At 37.3% G+C, this 20905-nt stretch overlaps 1 protein-coding gene across 2 annotated transcripts in view; it reads left to right on the forward strand.

The window, feature by feature from the left end:
- Window positions 1–677: 677 nt before the first annotated feature.
- Window positions 678–20905, forward strand: part of WWC3 (WWC family member 3) — a 60797-nt gene continuing 40569 nt past the window's right edge. For both annotated transcript variants that reach the window (XM_010015060.1, XM_010015059.1), the window contains exons 1-5: window positions 678–785; window positions 5521–5724; window positions 8746–8822; window positions 11120–11199; window positions 17170–17299. In XM_010015060.1, coding sequence (XP_010013362.1) covers window positions 770–785; window positions 5521–5724; window positions 8746–8822; window positions 11120–11199; window positions 17170–17299 — 507 coding nt within the window. In that variant the 5' untranslated portion in view covers window positions 678–769. The remainder of the gene's footprint in view (window positions 786–5520; window positions 5725–8745; window positions 8823–11119; window positions 11200–17169; window positions 17300–20905) is intronic.

The following is a 20905-nucleotide window of genomic DNA, read 5'->3' on the forward strand; positions in this document are numbered from 1 at the left end:
TGTCAATATTGAAATTGCTGTTTTGGTTTTCTGTTACCCACTGACTTATCAAGTGTTTGCCTAGCAAGGGGTGTGATATTTTAAGCTGCTAGATAGTAATGCTGTTACTTATTAGTTACTATTTCTGCTCTAATGGCTTCAGAATTCTTTAGAGATGTTTGTTTAGAGGAAGTAATTTGGATGCATCTGGACCAAGAGAATGTCATTAATAGTGAGAAATGTATACTTGAAAAGCGAAGAAATCTATTCTATAGCATTTTCATAAATTTTCTCCTTTTTTTCTTTTTTTTTTTTTTTTTTTTAGGACAAACAATTATGCTGCTTTGGCACCTTGAAGTTTCTAGTAATTTTTAGCAGTGGTGAACTCTAGCTTCATGTTTGTGTTCTTTGCAATATGGGAGGAAAACTGGCAGGACTGCATGCCATTGTAATTAAACTGTTAAACATAGAAACTTGAAGGGAGAAGCTTGTCTTACCTGTTTGGGGAGTATCTGTCAGCATATTTAAATGAAATTTTATTTTGAAACTATATGCTTGTAATTATTACCACATTCCTTAGCAGCATAACTAGTTTGTGATCGAATGATGGAGGTGTCTTCAAAACATGTAATAACATTTGTTACACTATAAACTCTGTATCTTTTGTAGTTATTTATGTTATTTTTATTTTTACAGGATTACAAAGCCATTGACATTTGCTGACTGTGTCGGTGATGAGCTTCCCTTAGGATGGGAAACTGTTTACGATCAACAGATTGGAGTTTATTATATGGACCACATAAATCGTAAGTAGATGTATGATTATTTTGAGGAATCCTAGCAAGCTGATCTTTACTGATGGCACTAACTTTGTTTCCAGTACCATTTATGCACCTTATGCTACAGTAAGAAAATGTATGCAAGTAATTTCTTGCAGTATCCGTTTTCTCATCTTTAAAATTGGGGCATATTCCTTCCATTTGTAAAGAATTTTACAACCTATGATTTGAGTTACAGTGTATGAAACTGTTGGTTTTGCTTTATCATACTGTGGAGTATCAGTAATTTTTTGTTGCTTTTTGTCATCTGTCAAGAAGATTTTCATGCTATACTCTCGTATTTCCTATTTTTTCACTCATCCATAGTTCACTCTTCAATGTTGAAAACCAAAGTACATTCTGAGAGAAAAGTGCTGATTTTTAATTATGAGCACCATGAAATACAATAATCTCATACTCTCTTAAGTAATGTGTTTTATGCTTCAATACAGTACAAAATGCTATTGAAATAACAGATGTCCCTCTTGGAAACTAAGAGGGAGAAATTTCCAATGTTTTCCCTTTTGGACTATTGCTGAGCTTTGTATCACCACTGTTTGGCACATTTGCCAGTTCTGCTTTTGAAAAAATGCCTTCTCTTTACAGCTTTGTACAACTGCTGCTGTTACTGTTGTGCTGCTATCATTAAGTTCCTTATCATCAGTGAGTGAATACTTTCAATATTGTGGGAATTGGCAGATGGTGGGCAAGGAGAAAAGAAGAAAGTAGTTATATGGGCTATCACAGGAGTGCTAAATAGTATAATCTGCAGAAACAACCTCAACACTATCTACTTGAAATCTAGTCAATTAAAAAAATAAAAGTGTAGAAATAGGTTTTGGCTTCCTGCCATCATTGGAATTACTTGTGTATTGTGGTTTCACAATTACTTATTTTAAAACCCCCCTGACAGAATAACAAATGTTCCCATGATAATGTTTGACCCACACAGGTACTTTATTTGTTGTGAAACTAACAAAGATCACAAATTAAATAATAAACTTTAAAGAGCTGTTAATACACTGATCACAAGGATAGATAGTAGAGACAATTGAAAGGCAATAAATACACACTGTTAGGTAATTCTTACAATAACTCTGTTTAAAAGAAGCCGAAGCTTAATGATTGGTGTTTAAACTGTCCTGGTAACTTTAGTTAATGTTGAAGTTAATAAAAAGTGAACTTTTACATCAGAGTACAGTAATGGAGTGCACTTGTACCAACATACGTGAGCGTGCGTGAATGTACATATTAAAAAGAAAACCCAACAACCCCCCAAACAAAAAACCTAAGTGAGGATATTGGCAATTCTTTTTCTTGAACTTCGAAAAAGGCATTAGAAGTCCCTACAGATAATGAGCAGAACATGAACTCCCATTGCAATGCTGTAACTAAAAAAGCTACTGAAGCATCCTACTTGACAGGCATCTTCGATAGGAATGGCAATCAGCATCATGTGCAAATGAAATCACTCCCTTTTGCTTTTCAGGCTTTGTTACTAGCTGCTTTACCCCAGACATCAAGTTAGAACTTACAGAAGGGATATTAATCATTTTAGGCATGTCAGATCTGGATGGCATTTTTTTTTCTATGCAATTGAGAGCAAAAACTGTAGAAGAGTGTCTTTTGCAGGGAGAATTGAATTCCCAAATTGGAAAGGCACAGAAAGAGAAGATTAATATAAATAGGTCTGGGAAAGCAAAGCTGATTGTATTAGGAATTAAATGAAAGTAATATATGAACAGAGGGATAGAAACTTCATAGGGCCAGTGCTGAAGTGAGTAAAAGGAATCATTCTGCAATTAACAAGGTTGCAAAATTTGTCTCTTTCATGATAACTAATTACTTGCAGCCCACAGATATTATCCTAAATGGTAATTCAACCGTCACAGCAAAATGGGTTTGTCACCCTTAGGCTAATACAGTGCTTGCATATACAAGTAAGATTTATATTCAGAGGGAAGACAGAGTTGATATTACAGCTGGGTAATCATTATTCAAAAATTAGTAGGGTACTTGGTCCAATTTTAAACTGTGGACAACAAAGATACCAATCAAGACTGCATTAACCTCCTTTGTAGAAGTGAGAACTAATGAGTAGACAAACGTGCATCATGAGATGGTGTCAGGCAAGTGGCAGGTATGGTGTAGGGACTAAAAATGTTTTTCTGAAATGAGTCCTTTGTATTCTGAACTGTTTCTACAATACTTGGAATGGCAACTTCCATGTGAAAACATTCAGACTGCCTTTTGTGGCTGACCGGATTAAATGCTTCATATAGCATCGGAGTTCTGTGTTAATTGACAAAACAATTAGAAGTGTTTTCTTTCAAGAAATACTGTGGAAAAATGCAAGGGATAATTCAAAGAGAGTCTTTCTGAAGTTAGGCATACCAGGGACCTCTCATGCTTTGTGTACCATCTCAAGCTTTTTGCTCTTACACCTTTTAGAAGAAAACAGTAATACATCTGATTTTTCCAAGCATCTCGCTATGTTTGTTTACCCAGAAAGTAACAAAAAGATTTCTAGGCAATAACTTTCCATTTATATTAAAAACTCTCAGGAACAGAGGAATCTTCTGTAAATCTCAATGGTGCTTCCAGCCCTGATCTCCATCTTGTTCTGTAAATTCAGTACTTTGTTGACACCCTTACTAAGCTGCTCTTGGCTCTTGTCCAGCCATTGCTTAAAAACCTTGGCGGCTGCCAGCCGCAGAATTCCTTTCCCTCCTCCTCAGAATCTTGGGAGCCTTTGAAGTCTCCTTTAACCAGTTGGGCATTCCCTAGTGAGGGAATAATATATTCTCTGCATTTGTCTGGGGCTGTTCTTGAATTACTGTATTTGTTTTTTATTTTTTAATTAGTTATAAAGAAATGAAGGAAGTGGATTTTGTCATACAATATAGCTTTAGTTTTGTTGTTACATGGCAAACTTGTGTGGAAATCAAGGGCAAAGTGAAGCCTCTGTACTTTATAAATCAGAAAAGAACGTCACTACTGTACTGAAGAAGTTTTCTGCCTCAGAAGAATGCTGCTAGCTCTTGAGAAGGCTTCTGAAGTAATTCCGTAAGAGACACTGTGCCCTGTCAGTGTAGGACCTTAGAAGCTTAATGTGTGATACAGCATAACATTTCAGCCTTGGCGTCTGTTGAGATTAGAACTATTAATTTCCTATTCAAAAAGAGATACTTCCTGAGTTCCATCTCTTCTGATTCGTAAATGTTTATTAATCTCTACATAGTTTCCATAGGGAATTAGCAGTTTTAGGAATATTAAGTTTACACAAATTTCAGGAATGCTTATGGGCAGATGAGATAGCATTGCAAATTATCATGCCCTCAGTAAAGGACAGGCAGAGAAGGATTTAAGAGATGGGAACAAGCCACAGCGCATCCTGTCCTGGTCTGCAGAGGTAGGTTGGGGGCATTGGAGCTAGAAGGTGCTGCTGGGAATCAAGAGTCCCTGGGATATAGGGAGAAATTGCAGAACTATAGGCACGATCTTTATACTATTAAAATATGAGACGTTGTGGGGAGAGAAAAGTTACAGCTGCTGAGAGACAAGGTTATTAGGAACCTAATAGACAAATCTGGAAGTACCATTCACAGATGAACTTCGTTTTTATGTACATTTCAGATGGCTCTCAAATGGCAGAGCTGTTAGCATGACCTTGACATCAGAGTTCTTAATGTGTTGCGCTCAGTCATTTACTGATGCCAATATACTTAATTATGTACACAAGATTAATTCAAAATATAACTAGCTTTCATCTCTTGTGAGAAACAAAGATTGGAAAAATGACCTACCTTCTGACTGTGCTGTAGCTTCTGCCACTACACTGAACATTGACATAACATCTGCAGCAACTTGTTACGATAGAGCCTCAATCAGCAGAAATTAGCGTTCACTTAAACATGAAACTTTACATGGACATCCTCATACAAAATATTTGCTAGCTTGAGCAGCACCACAAAAATGAACTGATTTTTTTTTTTTTTTTGGCATTAATAAATATGTACTCCTTTAATGTCTTTGCGACTGCAAGGAGATTGCTGTATGATAGTAACTTTGAAAATCTATATATATGGGAAAGATTTTGTACTGGAAACCTACTTTTGGTCTGTGTTTGAATGCAGACTGTTCTAAACCCTGGAAAGAGACAGCATGAGAGTGCTATTTCTTAAGACAAAAAAGAAGCAGTTGAAATGTTTTCATGGATTTGAAATTAAAATACTAATTTCTGTTGAATTATGTTATTTTTAATTATTCAGGTGTAGTCACTGACCTTTCAGGATGTTATACTTGTGAAATTGTATGTAGTATCTTAATGTCGTTACAGCCATTTGTAGAGTTACGAGTAAAGCGTTGAGATACCTTTCACTCTCTTACATGGTTCTGTGTTTTTTGGTTGTTCTTAGAATTTTCAAGTTGTCTATGAGGGACAGTAAGAGTCAAAACACTGTTTTTGTTGGGTTTGCACTAGTTTGTAAGGAAAAGAATCAAATTTAAATGTCTTTTGTATTTGAAAGGGATTTTCCTGTTCTTCCACTCTGCATCCTTCCTTTTTCTTGTCCAGGCTGGAGTGATTTTGAGCACTGTAGTGTTGGGTATGCTAGTTGAGAACAGGCTTTAACAAAATAATTTATACTTTGTGGTATGAAGTGTCTTACTTCTTTTTTTTTATTATTTTTTTTTTATTTTTATTTAATTCTTTTCTCCTTAGAGCTCACACAAATCGAGGACCCAAGGGAGCAATGGAGGAGGGAGCAGGAACGCATGCTAAAGGAATACTTAATAGTTGCCCAGGAGGCACTCAATGCCAAGAAGGAGATTTACCAAATAAAGCAGCAGCGTTTTGAGCTAGCCCAAGAAGAGTATCAACAACTGCACAAAATGTGTGAGGATGACAGCCGTTCTTATGCCAGCTGTGAGTTTACTAGCCTTTTCTTGATTTGCCTCTCTGCCTCGTAGAACATGTGGTGTGAGAAAGTGTGTGAAGTGTTTCTATCACTTGGTTCTCCTCTGAATGAAGATCCTGACTACAGAAGTGAGGTGCTATCCAGGGACTTCCATTTCCTGTTAGGTCTGTTAGAATATGCCTTTTTATCAACATGAAACAGGGATATATCTCAGCTACCATCTCTAGCCATTGCAGAGCCAGGTGTAATAATGATATGTGTATGGCAGCAAAGACAAGACTGATTGTTGCTGGTAGTCACGTACTTGCGCTCCTGAATTCGTAGATTATTCCACTCTTGACAAGGGGGGGCACCATCAGCTTAGGGGAGGCCTTCTGTGGTTGATTTACTGACTTTTTATAAAGAGTTAGGGACAAGGTGTTGTGGTCAAGAGTACCTCTGACCATGAATTAGGAAGCAGTGTTTCATTAAGGCACCTCATTCTTGTCTCTCAGCCTGTGATTCTAGTGCTGGTGGTGTAGGTTGTAGAACCTTGATTTCCTGCCCTTTTCATTCTTCAGATGTCTCTGGTAGCTTGAAAGTAGATGGTTGACTTTTACTAAAATCTGAAGTTGTTGCACTGCTGTCATGGCTGTTGGCTGGTGCAAGAGGAGACGGTGTCTTTGCTGAAAAGTCAAAACAGTCTAGTTCGAAGTGTATCAAATGGATATACCCATCAGCCACATGGAAACGTAGTGGTGCTCTGGTGGCTTTTCAGTGGCCACCGTGTGTACAGCAATTGTTTAACTGAAGGCTTTGCTGGTAAATGCCAAGTACTTGGTAAGTATGGGAAGCTCTGCACAGCCCTTTCTGAAAATGTTCAAGAAACCTGACAATGGAGAGGGGGATTAAAGCAGGCATCTGAGTAGAAGTGTTCAGCTACTTATCCAGTGGTATTTATGAATCCAAGGTAATTCATATGTATGCCAAAATTCTGAATAAAAGGTGTTTTCTATGGCTGAGGTGTCCCAGATGGTCTTGACCAAGTGTTCTTTTACTCTTGAACGGGGATTTATGTTATCTTTTTCTTTAGTTTTAAATACAAGAATTGTGTGACATAAGTGGATAGTTGTGACTAGTCTTATTTCTCCCTGTTATGTTCAAGTTTCTTAAGAATTATTAAGAAAGATTTGTTTTTTCCTTACTAAGAAAGAAATTTTAAAAGAGGAAGTCTTTACTTTAAATACTGTTTAACTACTGTTTAAGGATTTGGAATAGGGTGAAAGATAGTGTAATTTTTTTTTTTTTCTGATTATAAAATCTAAATACACATTTATTAGAATACTTTCCTAGGAGCTTGGGCTTTTTGTATTTTGAAAATTTGCAATAGTTCCGTGGGAAGTTTTGGTAGTTTACTTTAGGTGAATATACAGAAAGAAACCGTTGATGGTAATATACTAAAAAAACATAACCTATTTTTCATCTTTTTAAGCTCTCAGAAAAACAAGGTGCTTGAAACAGCAACTAAGTATGAGTGAAAATGACAAAATTTGAGGTTATCTGTAGCATGAATGCAAATGCTATGTCAGTTGACTTTTAGGTTTCCCAATCCTCTGATGATTTTTTTTAGGTATAGCTGTGGAATTGATAACGAGATACTGTAAAATGATTTAAAACCTTTCACTTGTTTTGAGGTGAAAAAATACTTTAATTTTCTACAGATGCATTAATATATTTTATATTGGTTTAAGGTCATATGCATCTGTTGTGAGAAAATGGGATGGGCAGATTAGTCAGATGAGCTATTTAAAAAAAAAAATCCCTTTGGGGATTAATTATGCTGTCAACTCAAGGTTCCCTAAGGCTTCTCCACTTGTTTTTCTTAATTTGACTTCACTCTGGAGTGCTTGCTTCTTCATTTATTGTACAGAAATATCAGGCTTCTAATTCAAGTGCGATTAGATAGCCAAAATTAGGTGCTCATGCTGCTGATACTCCTGTCTCTACCACTACTTGTTTCAGTTTGTTGCGTGAAAAGAACTAAAACTTCACAGTTTTCCTCTTCTTTGCTTGTTGCTGCTGCCATTGAGTCAGTGTCGTGTGCTCATGAGTGGGAGGTGGTGTGAGCTCAGCAGTCGTGGGTTGGCAGGGAGGTGCCCATGCAGCAGTTTTGTGACTCAGTTGTGATCAGCGCTGTTTAAAAAATCCGTAGAAAATCCTGGATTTAGAGAATTAGTCCAGGCATGACTACTCATTTTGGCAAGTTCCTGCACGGTTGACATGACCTTGGCGTTGCAGTATTCTTCGGAGAGTCAAAAGGCTCAGTGCAATGCAGTTAAGGGTTTCAAAGCAGCAGCCTTCAGCTCTGGAAAGGGATGGTAGGTCTAACAGCACAACCCCATCATTTCACATACCAGGCATTTTTCAGTGGGCCAGTGCAGCTGTGAATGGCTCACTTGATAAATCATGGTTCTTCTTGCCCAGCCTATCCTGTAGGACCTTTACTTCATCTGTAGCTTGTAATGCCACAGCTGAAAATCATTGCCTGACTTTAGATACACTGTGTTAAGAGCTCACTTGCTAGAGGTTCATCTGTACTGTCGGTTCCCTGCATCGTTGCTTTAGGAGGCAACTTACCTCTGTAGCTGATTGAATTTTTTTCTGACAATAAGTTTTGTGTTTTCTTTTTTTACTTCAGTCCGTATCATACTGTTAGTTCAACATACCTAGAAAACAATTAGCAATTGTTAATATTACACAAATTGCTTGCATCAATAAGTGCCACCATCCTGTCATGGAAGCTAGTTGCTTTTAGGCAATATACAGTGCTGCTGTATAAGATTTTTGTTTTACAGAACAACAAAAAAATAATTCAGACAGGCCAGACATAATTCTTCAGTTGTACTTTAAGCACAGAGGATTATTTTAAAGCCTAGTGACTTGTGACACAAAGAATTAATGCAGTGGCCTATTAAATAGTGCCACATCTTAACAATTTTATTAAAGAAGTAAAAAAAGTTAATGTAAAATGCTGTTTTCCATCTGTTTAGCATTCTCTGGATTTTCAACTAATACCAAGTATGACCCGTATCAGATCAAAGCAGAAATAGCCAGCCGTCGTGACAGAGTGAGTAATCTTCTTTCATTTTGTAAAAATATGAATTGGGCATGGGGAAGGAAGGGCTCTATGTGTTTTTTCTTTTACCCTAGCATTTACACTGGGTGTTGCATACGTGTTTCGAAGTAGAATACTATAAAACTGCTTTTCTACTCTGCCCTGCTGTTCTGTTAAAGCAAATCTATATTTAGTACATTTCAGTAACTTGAAAAGTAATGCTTTTTCCATGTTAAGAGCATAAAGATTTTTGTCACGATGTCAGAGGCAAACTCAGCCAGTCTTTCAGAACTGACACAGCTAGTAAATGCTCTGTAGCCAAATTCTTACTTAATTAAGTGCAGTTCAAGCCCACTGGCTTCATGTTTTCCCATTTATCCTTTTTCAGTGGGGTTCAGTGGGTGTCACTGAATTCTGGATGTAGCTGCTTTGGAAAGCTGCTCATAATTTGGTAGACATGTTGGCCAAATGGAACTTTTTAGAAAAGTGACCTGGCCAGGACTCCTGCATGAGGGGGGTGCAAGCATTCTGACAGTGACAGGCAGTGGTGATAGGCAGTTCTGTAATAAAAATGTTCCTTTTTAAAAACCCCCTAGAATCATGCTTTTGGTACTGCCTTGGCTGAATAGTTTTCTTGAATTTCTCCCATGCTGCTTTAGCAAAGAAGTCTACACATTAGTTTCAAGCAAATTGATAGAGCAGTTCTAAAAAGCAGTTTACAGTATTAAACTCTAGAACCTATTTCCAAATGGTATGTTTCTTTTTATTAAAGGATAAAATGGGATTTAGCATGCCAGGCACTTGGCTCACAAAATAAATAAAAAACACTTATCTTTGCAGGATAGTGTTCCATTTTTGTTGTAGTGACCACTTTTCACATGAGTGCCTCTGAAAATAAATCCCGTTCACCACCCTTCAAAAGCATTTATCTATCTGCTTATGTTTACTACATGCTGACTAGTGTTTGCTTGTTTTACATGCTCTAAATGCCAGCATACTCTGAACAAGAAAACAAGCCTTATTTATTTAAATAGTATTTAAAGAAAATAAACAAGGTCTTCACTTAAATGGCTATTTCTCTCTTCCTGCATTTTAAAACAAAACGATCTCCTAAGTGTGTAGGATAACTTGCTCAACTGAATGTGTGCATAGGCATTGAGTTGCTTCAGGTAATAGAATAAAATAGGCACTGTAAAGTGTTTGTGTACGTGATATTAGTGATGTATTTTTTCATTTTACTTTTGGTGAGCGTTGAAAGAGCTGGTGAGGTTTTAGAAGCATTTTGGGGGCTGGTGCCATGCCCCTCGCTCTTGGAATAGAGCTGACAAAATAAATTTATGCCTGGATATGGAGGGAATAATTTTTTTTTTTTTTTACTCCTTTTTTTAGTAATGGTTTTGTCCTTTATTGACATACATGTGAAAATCAAGAGCACTCTGGATTAATTTTGGGGAAGGTACCAAGTTTGATAGTTTGAGAAGAGAGAGCTTTCTTTCCTTCCCTTCTTTGGGTTCTCAGTTCAGTCTTATGCCTCACTGGCACACACTGAAAACACCTCCATTCCTCCCATTTGTTTGTAGTCCCTTTCATCATCCTCCCCCCATTGCTCTCAGTTATCTATCAGTTTTGGATGGCCAGAAGCTATTTCTTTGCAGATCATTCTTAGTACTGATAACAGTCTTCTAAGTCTGCCCAACCTACTTGGGCAACTGTTTTCAGAAAACCACAAAAATATGTTTTGGAGACATCTCTGCTTTGTCACTTTTGATTTATGCTCTCTGGTTGGATTAAGGTAATTGGTAGGGGGATGTAGCGGGCAGGACAATATGAAAATAATGTAGAAAATCAGGCTGCCATTTCTGGGACAGAGGCCAGTTCTGTTGCCAATGATTTTTGTTTTCCCAGATAGAAAAATTAACAGCATTGAATGTTAAGGGGTTTTTTAAGTTGACTGAAGGGTTGAAGACAGTTGAGAGGTGCCTGTCTGCTACAAGGGGAGAAGAAAAATCATATGGATCGAAACTTGCTGGTTGTTAGCATAGGTTGTTGGAGGAAGAAAAACAATAAAATAAGATGAGGAAATGGATGCTTTGCAAACTGAATGTTGTGACCGCTGTTTGATTGGGTCTTATGATACTTCGGAAAGTCTTCTGTTATTTTAATGCAAATTTTAAAGCAAAAAAGAAAAAGAGAACTTAGAGTATCACTTCCAATTTTTTAAAGTAACTTAAGACTTTGTATTTGAGAAATAATTTTTTTTATTATGAAAGTTTCTGTTACATTTTATCACTTTATTTTGTTCTATTCAGCTTTCTAGGCTAAAACGAGAATTGGCACAGATGAAGCAGGAGCTGCAATATAAGGAAAAAGGAGTGGAAACTCTGCAAGAGTAAGTTAAGAGTTTGTGGGAGAACCTTTTTTTCTTTACTTTATTCTCCTTGGAATAATTTCTTAGAAAAGTATTGCAAAAAAAAAAGTTGAAACCTCTTAATTGCTTTGATTCAGAGTTTTTGCTGTGATAAGCGATGCAGGTGGAAATGATGGAAGGAGGGTTGGACAGATGTAGTTGGAATGGTGACTTCATAGATCCACATGCAAAACCAGTTTTTATAGTCCTTGTTGTTTCACTATTCCTCAAGATGTTGAGGTGGAATTAGGTTTAAAAAATATTTTCCAAATGTTTTTTTGAGATATATACTGCCTGGAGCACAGCCTGAAGCACCATGCAGTAGAGTAGGTTTCCTGTGAACAGTACCCAGGCTTTCTGGCTGGGCACAAATATTAAGCTATGAGGGTAGGCTGTGCCACCACAGCACTGCTTCTTCCTTTTATCTGATGGTCAGGTTGTCTCATTTCTGCACAGTGTAGCTGATTTGTGTGATACTGTAAATCTTGACAGTCTGAGAGACCTTTGATTTTTGTTGCATGAGTGCATGTAAACGTGAGTCCTTGTCTCTTCCCTGGGAGGAAAGGTACCTCTGGGCAGTTTGCCACTGCTCTCAGGGCTATTAAGCATCCTGTGCCTTGTTTCCTCCGTGCTCAGTGGTGGCAAAGGTTGTGAACTGTTGTGGTGACCCTCTCCCTGCCACTTCTCCTGCAGGCCATCAGATGGGAACTGAGTGACTTCCATCTGTGCACTGCTTAGTCACCTACACATGTAGCAAGTACACAGGATGCCCAGTGGGATAGGGAGAGAGGTTGCAAGGCCATGGAGAAGATGGCAGGTAAACACAGGTTGTTGTGACTTCCAGATCTGTTCAACAAGGCTAGGGACTAGACCATGTGTTGAACAGCTCTTGGATTTGCCTTGGACATGTGGCCATGCGTTTAGAAATCTTGGCCTTTTTTCCAGCATGCATGTGAATGAACTGCTTAATGCAGGCGATTCCTGAAAACGTTGGAACTGTTGCATGTCTAATGCATTTTGCAGTGTAAGTACAGTATCCATGGAAAAATTCTGAAGCTTTGGATTTACTGCGTTGGTACTACAAAGCATGGGCGCACGCTTTTGCTTCAGTAATTCTGGCAAAGTTCCAGGGATCCTGGAGAAATTAGGTTACTTGTTTTCCAACTTTGATTTTGTGTGGTATCATGTTAGCAAAATGATATAAAGGGAGACAATCAGATTTCGCTTTTAAAGGAGGGTGAATAGTGCATGCACTTCATATCCTTTGGTGGTTTTGTTTGTTTGTTTGTGGGGGTTTTTTTAAGCTTACATGGTTCTTCTGGTTTATAATGCATTTTAAAAGATTCAGAGAAGTAACATTGTTCAGCCAAAATCCTTCATATATGGGCAGATATAATGTAATCATTTTCAGACATAAGTATGTTTTTATTGACTTCACGAAGCCTTTACAGCTAGTTGGTGGAGTTATATTTTATCAATAACTATTTTAAGTAATATTCTGAGTGTAGTCAATGTTTTAGGATGGAGGCCTAGATATGTAAGCAGTAACAGAACAAAAGCGTTTTTCTCTTAAGATTCTTAATCTTATTTTCTTTAAGTGAGTAAGAATTGTCTTCCCTTTTCTATGTTCTGTATTGGTTTTCCTTCTTCTGGTTTATTGGGTTATTTTAAGAGTAGAGGTTCAGTTGTTTTATAAAAGGACTAACCACTTGAACAGGATTATTAAAATATTTGAAGGCTGTTTGAAACTCAAGATTGTTTTAATTAATCTAATTCATTTAAGATAGTCCAACAAAGTACTGCAACTTTTTGAAAAGTAAAGTCTGCAAATGATTAAGTATACAAATGTTAGTCTTGGATTTTAGCCCAAGTGAAGTTGCCCATACTCCAGGATGGGTGTATAGGAGAGACATTCAAGAGAGGAATTATTTTAAAGCATATCTGATTAGTCAGTGGTCACTCTAATCATTTAGTTTAAAAGTTCCAGCATGACAACTCAGAGCTTTGGTGCTGCTCATTGGTGCTGTTGCTGTGGTCACTCTCTGTTTCATTGGTGCACTAGGTGGCATTTGTTGTTGCTGGCTGAAGCTGGGGAGAACATCTTCCCAGTGTGTTACCTGGTATTGCAGTGAATTTCTGCCAGTGTTTGTGCCTTCAAAGTCAGTGTAGTGACTTCACTTGTGAACCAGAGGCTTGTGGGTTTGTTTGCATTTTGTGTTTTCAAGTTTTTTTTAATTGCCTTTCTGATGAGATCCATGATTTCTTTGGAGTAGTTTGTCACTTTGCAGAGTAGTCACCCTAACAAACGAAGAGCAAAGTTTTTCTACCCTCTTTGTGTACTCAGGAGACAAATTGGGCTAAAAGCCTAATTGCTCCTGCTTTAAAACAAAAATTTTTTCTTTTCCATGTTTCTTGCATCTCAGACATTTCCCCCTTTTCTTACCTTTTCGAAATTTTTGGTCAGCATAATTTTTCTTCCTTCTTGTGCTAGGTCAAATCTTCAGTTACTGCCAGGCTGAGAATGGTATGTATCCTATTCAGCTTTTTTTTTAAAGCCACGTTCTTCGCTTTTATTTCAAGTATAAGCCAAGAACAGTGTTAGGAGCTGTCACACCTTGGGCTTTACATTTGGCTGAATGCTTGCTTTTAAAGTCTGACTAGTATGGGTTATGAGCAGGTATCAGAACCTGTTGCCATATGACTCCGTGTGCAACCTCTGCTGGCTCTAGCTGTCAGAGAAGAGACAAATTTTATGTGAAGGGTATTTAGGTTGCTCAGTATTTCCATCATTTTATGTCACTGTCTGATTCAGATGCCTTCATAAAATGCAATTCACTTGCATTGACATTTTCTGCATCCAGTGTCTGCCTTGGACTGCATTTTGTTTTTTCTATGCTTTTTAATTTTCGTCAAATGGTTTAAGCCATCTTTGAGGAGAATTAAAAAACAAACCAAAACAAAGCCACAAAAGAACTCGTGGAAAGTAGGGGCTTGAAAGTGGTGAGAGGATTGAGGTTTTTTTAAATACCCCTACAACTCCTGTACAGTTAGAATTTCAAACTTCGTAGTGCTGCAGCTTTTTATTAGGACTGTGTTTTCTACAGTTTAATCCAAATTTGGCAATGTTGTGATAAGCCTTCGGACATCACAGTCTGCCGTTAACCACTGGAGACTTTCTAGAGCTCATCGTATAAAGCCTGCAAAGATTCCACCCTGTGTCACGGTGTTTCTTGGCACCCACAGGCGCCTTTGCCTTGAGGTGCAGCTGATCCTGTTGCAGTCCAGTTACAGGGTTAAAGATGAGCCTTTCCTGGAACAAACTCTTTCCTCTGACCTGGCGCCAGGGACTGAGAAGGAGGAGCAGTGCCTCCTCCCCTGTGTTTTCAGTGACCCTTCTGTGCGCCGGCAGGAATTTTGGAGGAAGAAGGCATTTAGCAACAAAGGAAATAAAAACTCGGCCAGTTGGCCATGGGAGTGGAGTGAACACTGTGGGAAGTTGGGAGAGACAGGGAGTTAGGACTGAGTAAACAATTTGTAGCTACAGTCTAGTTTAGAGGATATGAGACCTGACAAAAGCTTTAAAATCAAATACTAACTCAGCTACAGACCTGTGCTGGGGGGAGTCTTGTGCTGTTGAAAGCATGTGGAGGAAAATAGAGGAACATGGAAACTGCCCTGCAGGACTGAAACTGTTGCAACCTTATTAATAGTTTTCCTTCAGAAAATGTATACCTTATTCATAGTTATGTGTATTAGCTCAGTGTTCTTTCTGTTCATACAAAGGCCTAATCTGTATTTGTATCCTGTTCTTTTCTATTAATAAAATGGAAGATTCCTGTTAACTTTGTGGCTTTCAAAACTAGAGCTTTATGAAAGGAGGAAATAAAGTTAAACAATAAATAGCAAGTAATTTTCTGAGATACTGAAGTCGCTTTGGGCTGACAGCAGTACTGATTTAAGCTCAAATACTTTTAGCAGTAGAAATTTTTCTGATTCTTTCCTTAAACAAGTATCAATTCATGACGTCCAGGAACATGAATCTGTGGGTAACTGGACAAAAATATGGATGAAATTAAATAATTTCCTTTTCCTGAAATGCCACCTTGGACCTGGCAAGCAGTATAATGAGCAGTTGTGTAGGAGGCTTTTTTGGGTCAAATGTTTGGGTGGAATCTATGTTCTTAGCATTAAGGTAACCTTCAGGTAAAACCACATTATCATTTTCATGTAACTTTTAGTCAATTGGATTAGTTGTTCTATCATGGTTTTATCTAATCTTTTCAGGATTTTAACGAAAAATTAGTGAAGACTTAAGTAAACTTCTTAAAACCAAAACCAATCAAACAAAACCCCGACTTTCATCCCTGTGACACTTAAGGCCTTTCTTATTTTTGAATCAAAAACTGTAAAGGCTTATATATTTTCTTACGCAATGTGGGGAAAATTGTGTTTCAGTAAAAAACTTGCTGTTCAGACTTATTTTGTGTTGTCTCCAAAAGCAGGAGACAGAAAAAACCAAACCAACCAAAACTGCAGAAACTTAACCTACTTTTTTTCCTAAATACTACAAGCTGTACAATTAAACCACAGGTTTTTATTCAAGCCTTTGATTTTTCATCTTAATATTTTAATTTTAGAGCAAATAATTTGCTGCAAGTGGAATTTCACTGATTTTAACTGGCAGAACTGAGTGGGTGTGGTTGACATGTATAGCTTAACATAATACCTACCTTGAAACTTTTAGTTATTCTCAATATTTTAAATAGAGTTTGAGTATTCTTGTCATTTATGTATAGCATACTCTCTTCTGCATCTTTTTATAAACTGATGTCCTGTGTAAGGAGTGATGTATGGTTTATGTCTTAACTCTGTTAACCAGAGAGCCTTTTTCCTGGAGATGTTAATTCTTAGCATTGGCTTAGGGACCATTATAGAGTTCTTAGCATTGGCTTAGGGATGATTATACATACCACATTTTTTTCTATGTGCACGCTTTCCAGGAAAATTGAGGTTTTCTCATTTTAACAGGAATTAAACAGAATTTTTTCTAATTGCTCTGGGTAGATAGTTAAAATCCCATAGCCATTCATTATAAATCCATGACCAAATGGTTCTTCTAGTAAGTTCTGTAGAGGTCTTGTTCTTTATCTATAAAACCAAAGCAAATTATTGAGATGTTACATTGGACTGGGCTTCTACATCCTAATCTGTTGTCCTTTATTATTGTGAACTGTTGGGGAAAAAAAGTTGAAAACTCGGTGAATATCCCAGTTAAGATGAGAGATTGTTATGTCAAGATGGAAATTGGAAACGTGGGTAGTACTTCAGCCTGATGTAGTATCGTATCACTCTTGCTCCTTGCTGAGTTTACATTTGAAATCTTCTGGGATGGCACCATGTGATGTCCCTTAGTGTGGGACAAAGATGTCTTTTAGATAAGATACTCAAAGATGCCCATAATAGCAGGAAAGCATTTGCAATAAAAGTTTAGGAATTTAAAAATTTCTTCCCAAGAAAATGAACTGCTTCTTTTAGAAACTTCTAAAGTAAGATCAGATAGAAGTCCTGGAAGAGATGTTGCAGTGTGTACTGGTGCATGGAAAATATGACAGCTAGACTGCTATTATCTTTCTCGTTCAAGTTATTACCATGTAGGTTAGTTTTAGGTTGATTTTTACTTCTGTTGCATAAAATGGTCCACAGACATTGCCTGTAAGCTGTGTATTAGGACACTAAAACCAGAAAATTTGTTGGTTCTGCAGAACCTGGGTAGATAATTGCATTGCTTTATCTTTAGAATGTACTTGGCACAAAGTGCTGTGTTAATTCCAAGCAGAGTATCATTTTATTCCTGGAAATAAAGTGGTACATGAATAAACAAGAGGTTGTAAAATATCAACGTGCTTCCTAAATACATGAAAATTCCTGACTTTGTCTTAATCTTTTGAACAGGATTGATCGTAAGATGTCAAGTGCTCATACAAATTACCGACTGGATGAAGCACAAGCTATAATGAGTGAGCTTCGAACCATAAAGAAAGCTATATGCACAGGTGAAAAAGAAAGGCAGGACCTTATGCAGGTAAGAACTATGTTACTGAACAAATAGCTGCTGAAAAATAATAACCTACCTCTGTTTTCTTGTTTATGGTTGCATTGGGGTTACCAAGTTCAAATAAGGAAGTGAGGTGGCCTAAACTGATTTTTCTGTTTGATAATTACCAATAGCAGGCAGCTCAAAAGAGGTCAGTAGTCATTGTCTGTACTGTGAACATAAGACTTCATATGCAGTTTTGTTTTCTTGTCTCAGGTAATGTACTATCCTTATATTTAGATCAGTGTCTTCATTAAATACAGCTTTCAATTTCTGCATCAAAGACTGCTATGGAGTAATTATGCTGCATGAAAAAAAAATCTTTTATTTTACAGTGTTTGTTTTTCATTTTGTTTAATGTCTCTTTGTATTACCTATATTAAAGTATGACTAAGAATTCATGTGCTAAAATGTTTACCAGTTTGTCTACGGCATTTTAACTTCTATAAGCATTTCACAAAATTTAAATCTCTGTCACCATGCCACAGTTTGGCAATTCTCCTGCTTTTGCCCTGAACATTCCTCTTAAGTACCCCTATCAAGACATACATTGATTTCAAATGTTCTTACAAAACCCTCAAAGGGTATGATTAAACACAACATATACAGAAACCATAAATGCAAGCTTCGAATTATTTCATGAATTTGAGCACTAGGATCAAGGGGAGATACATGCCTGAGAAGTGATTTAACTTTTGAATGGATTCTGCATCCTGCTTCAAGCTTTCAGTTGCTTTGTCTGTGTTATTAATGTGATGGGAGCTTGATCAAAGAGCTGTGATCCTCTGCCACTTCAGGGACTTCAGTGTAGACTTACCCAAATATGCTGCAGATAGAGAGGTGTGACAAGAACAATTCTCTTCACCTACTCTTCAAACTGCTGTATGGTAAAAGGCATCTTTGTTACCTAAATTTTAGGGACTGTACTAAATTAATATTGCCATTCAAATGTTTTCTTTAATTTTTCTCCACAGTAGTGTTTTGGTGTTGGGTTTTTTATTATTTTGTTACTGTTAAATGATATGGGCAGTATGTAATTTACATGTAATGATTTTCCATAGTTACACAATTATTCAGTCTCCAAAGCATTACCCAAAGGTCAGCTGATGGACAACAAATCCTTGTTCAATTAGTCAAAATACTTAAGTCACTATGAAAACTTTCTGCATTGGCATCTTTTAACATACTTGATATTTTGCGTTGGCCAAGTTTTAAAGTGATTCTCAGTCTTCCACATGCCTAGCTAACAAGAAATGATTTAGCAAGGCAGTTCTTCGTGGATTCAGTAACATATTTTAGCAAACTAACTGGTTATGTGAAAATGAGCGTGTGATCTTGGAGCAGCTTAACTGCTAGCCTTGTTTTGACTCCCCTAGTAGATTTTCCCCAGTCCCCCTTTTCCTTACCTTTAAATTCCTTAGTGGCGCTAAATAGAGGTGTAAACTTTGGGATGCCTAGAAGTTGTATCTGTTAAACCAACACTAAGTGCACTTGCAGTTTCTTTAAATATACAGTATTGAAGGACTTAGAAGTGTAGGACCAAACTTCGCATTGACGATTGCACAATGCTGGCAGCAACAGAATGTACAGCTTGCAAGAGACAGAAGCGAAAATGAAAGGTGTTGCCATTGTTCCTCATGGGTCTATGTGACATACAGGAAATAATCAGTCTAGGAGGTATTGTTTTTGTAATTGGTGACACTCAGTTGTGACAGCGTCCAGTAATAAACATGCAGTCTAGGAGAATCTACAAAATAGTTGTTCCACACAGGCCTAGCATGCAAAACAGTTCTGCATGTTTTGGTGCAATTGTAATAAGGGATTAAATGCCATAGTTCACAAGATTTACAGTTGCAAAAATTGTGTATTTCTGCCAACTTACTGTGCTCTGGAAAAATAGGCAGTTTTCTGCCTGATACTTTTTTAAATTTTTGACACGCAAAAAAATTATTTTTGTTGTCACCAAACATTTCTGGGCTTTCCCTTTTTATAATTAATTGAAGGTTATTGTTATGGATTTATTTAGCTTTGTCTATAAGTGCAAGTCTGTTTTAAGTAGCTTCCTAGTAAGATCAGAATTTGATTTTTAATTTCTTATCAATTTTGAAATTGTTTTGCCCTCAAAAATGCTACACTTTAAAGTTATTGTTGGTAAGGCGAGCTTTCTTATGAAAACCTTTTGAAAGCTGTTTATAGAGGAGTTAGAAGTATTGTGTAAACAGATGGGGATTTATTTCAAAGAAAGGAAATAGGCAATTTCTTGCTATTTCTTAATTTAAATCTGGCCAGTGTAAGCAACAGAACTAAACATAGTAAAAGTGACTCAGTCTTGTATAGGTGCTTGGAAAATTGTAGCTGTCAGAGAAATATGATAATTGGATTGAGTTGTGTGGGAGAGAAGACTGACGAGGGAAGGAGAGGGTGGTCAGATTCAAACTGAGTGCTGTTGTTACAAATAAAGCCAAGTGGCAGTATCACTGCTCAAAAAAAGTGGGCAAACTTTTTATATAAGGTTGAATAATCAAGGTGTATGGTCAGGTTCCTGAAAGCAGTGTTGTGTGTGTGTCGTCTTCTCCCTTGTGCACCGCCCCACCTCCCCCCCCAAATCCCTTTCATACTTTTGTTTCTGTTCCAATATGTGCATATGCTTTTAAAATGTTGTCCTTTATCCTTAGTAAGCACTGGAGATTTTTTTGTAGTTTTGTTTGTTTTTTAAAAAAAAACTTTACTAGTTTAACAGGCTAAATAGGTAATGTAGGAACTGCACTGAAATTGTATGTGGCAGAGAGCTCCCAAATCAAATAGTAACAGACAATGGTGGAATGACATCATTTCTCTCTTTCTGAGTAGGTCTGGGCTGGTGTGCCTACAACTTCACATCCATACAATAGACTGGTTTGGCAGTTCCTGTGAGATTGCCATAAACAACCCATAAACCCCAAATGGAAGATGGATTCCTCCATATAACATATAACTGGGGAGGATATTACTCTTAGCAGTAATGTAAATTGTTTCTGTCTAAAAGTATGTGAACTCAGGTTGTAATTTTCCATGTTAGGATTGCTGGAAGCTGTGCTTTCACTCATCCAAGTAGAAGGACTAAAAGCATATGTGCTTACCCTAGAGCATAGTCACCTATGCACAGAGTCGTAAGTAAAGGTGCTGCTACTAGGTGATTGCCACCTGTCAAATGCTATGTAATTTTAAAGTAATTAAATCCAGGGTTCAGCAACTGTGCCCAGATAGGAAGCCTGGCCAACAGCCAATCAACCCTTCATTACCTGCCAGAGAGATGCGATGAGTGTCAGGAGCACACCAGGAGTGTGTGAAGTAGCTGAAATACAGGCAAAAGTTTACATTGAAGTTCTGGCATCAGGACCTTTGGCGTCTTATAAGCCTGTTACATAATATGTGTTAGCCAAAGGTGACAGATGGGACATAACCTATTTGGGAGAAACTTTGTTTTCCGAATTCTCATTTTTTGATCATGTGACTGGCTCTGCTTTACTGGGAAGAGGCCATGTTAGATATTTGATGTTTGTGTAGCTATGATTTGAAACTATTATTTCCATGTTACAAACCTGTTAGCGATTC

This window comes from Nestor notabilis, unplaced genomic scaffold (assembly GCF_000696875.1).
Source record: "Nestor notabilis isolate BGI_N333 unplaced genomic scaffold, ASM69687v1 scaffold3635, whole genome shotgun sequence".
NCBI lineage: Eukaryota > Metazoa > Chordata > Aves > Psittaciformes > Psittacidae > Nestor > Nestor notabilis.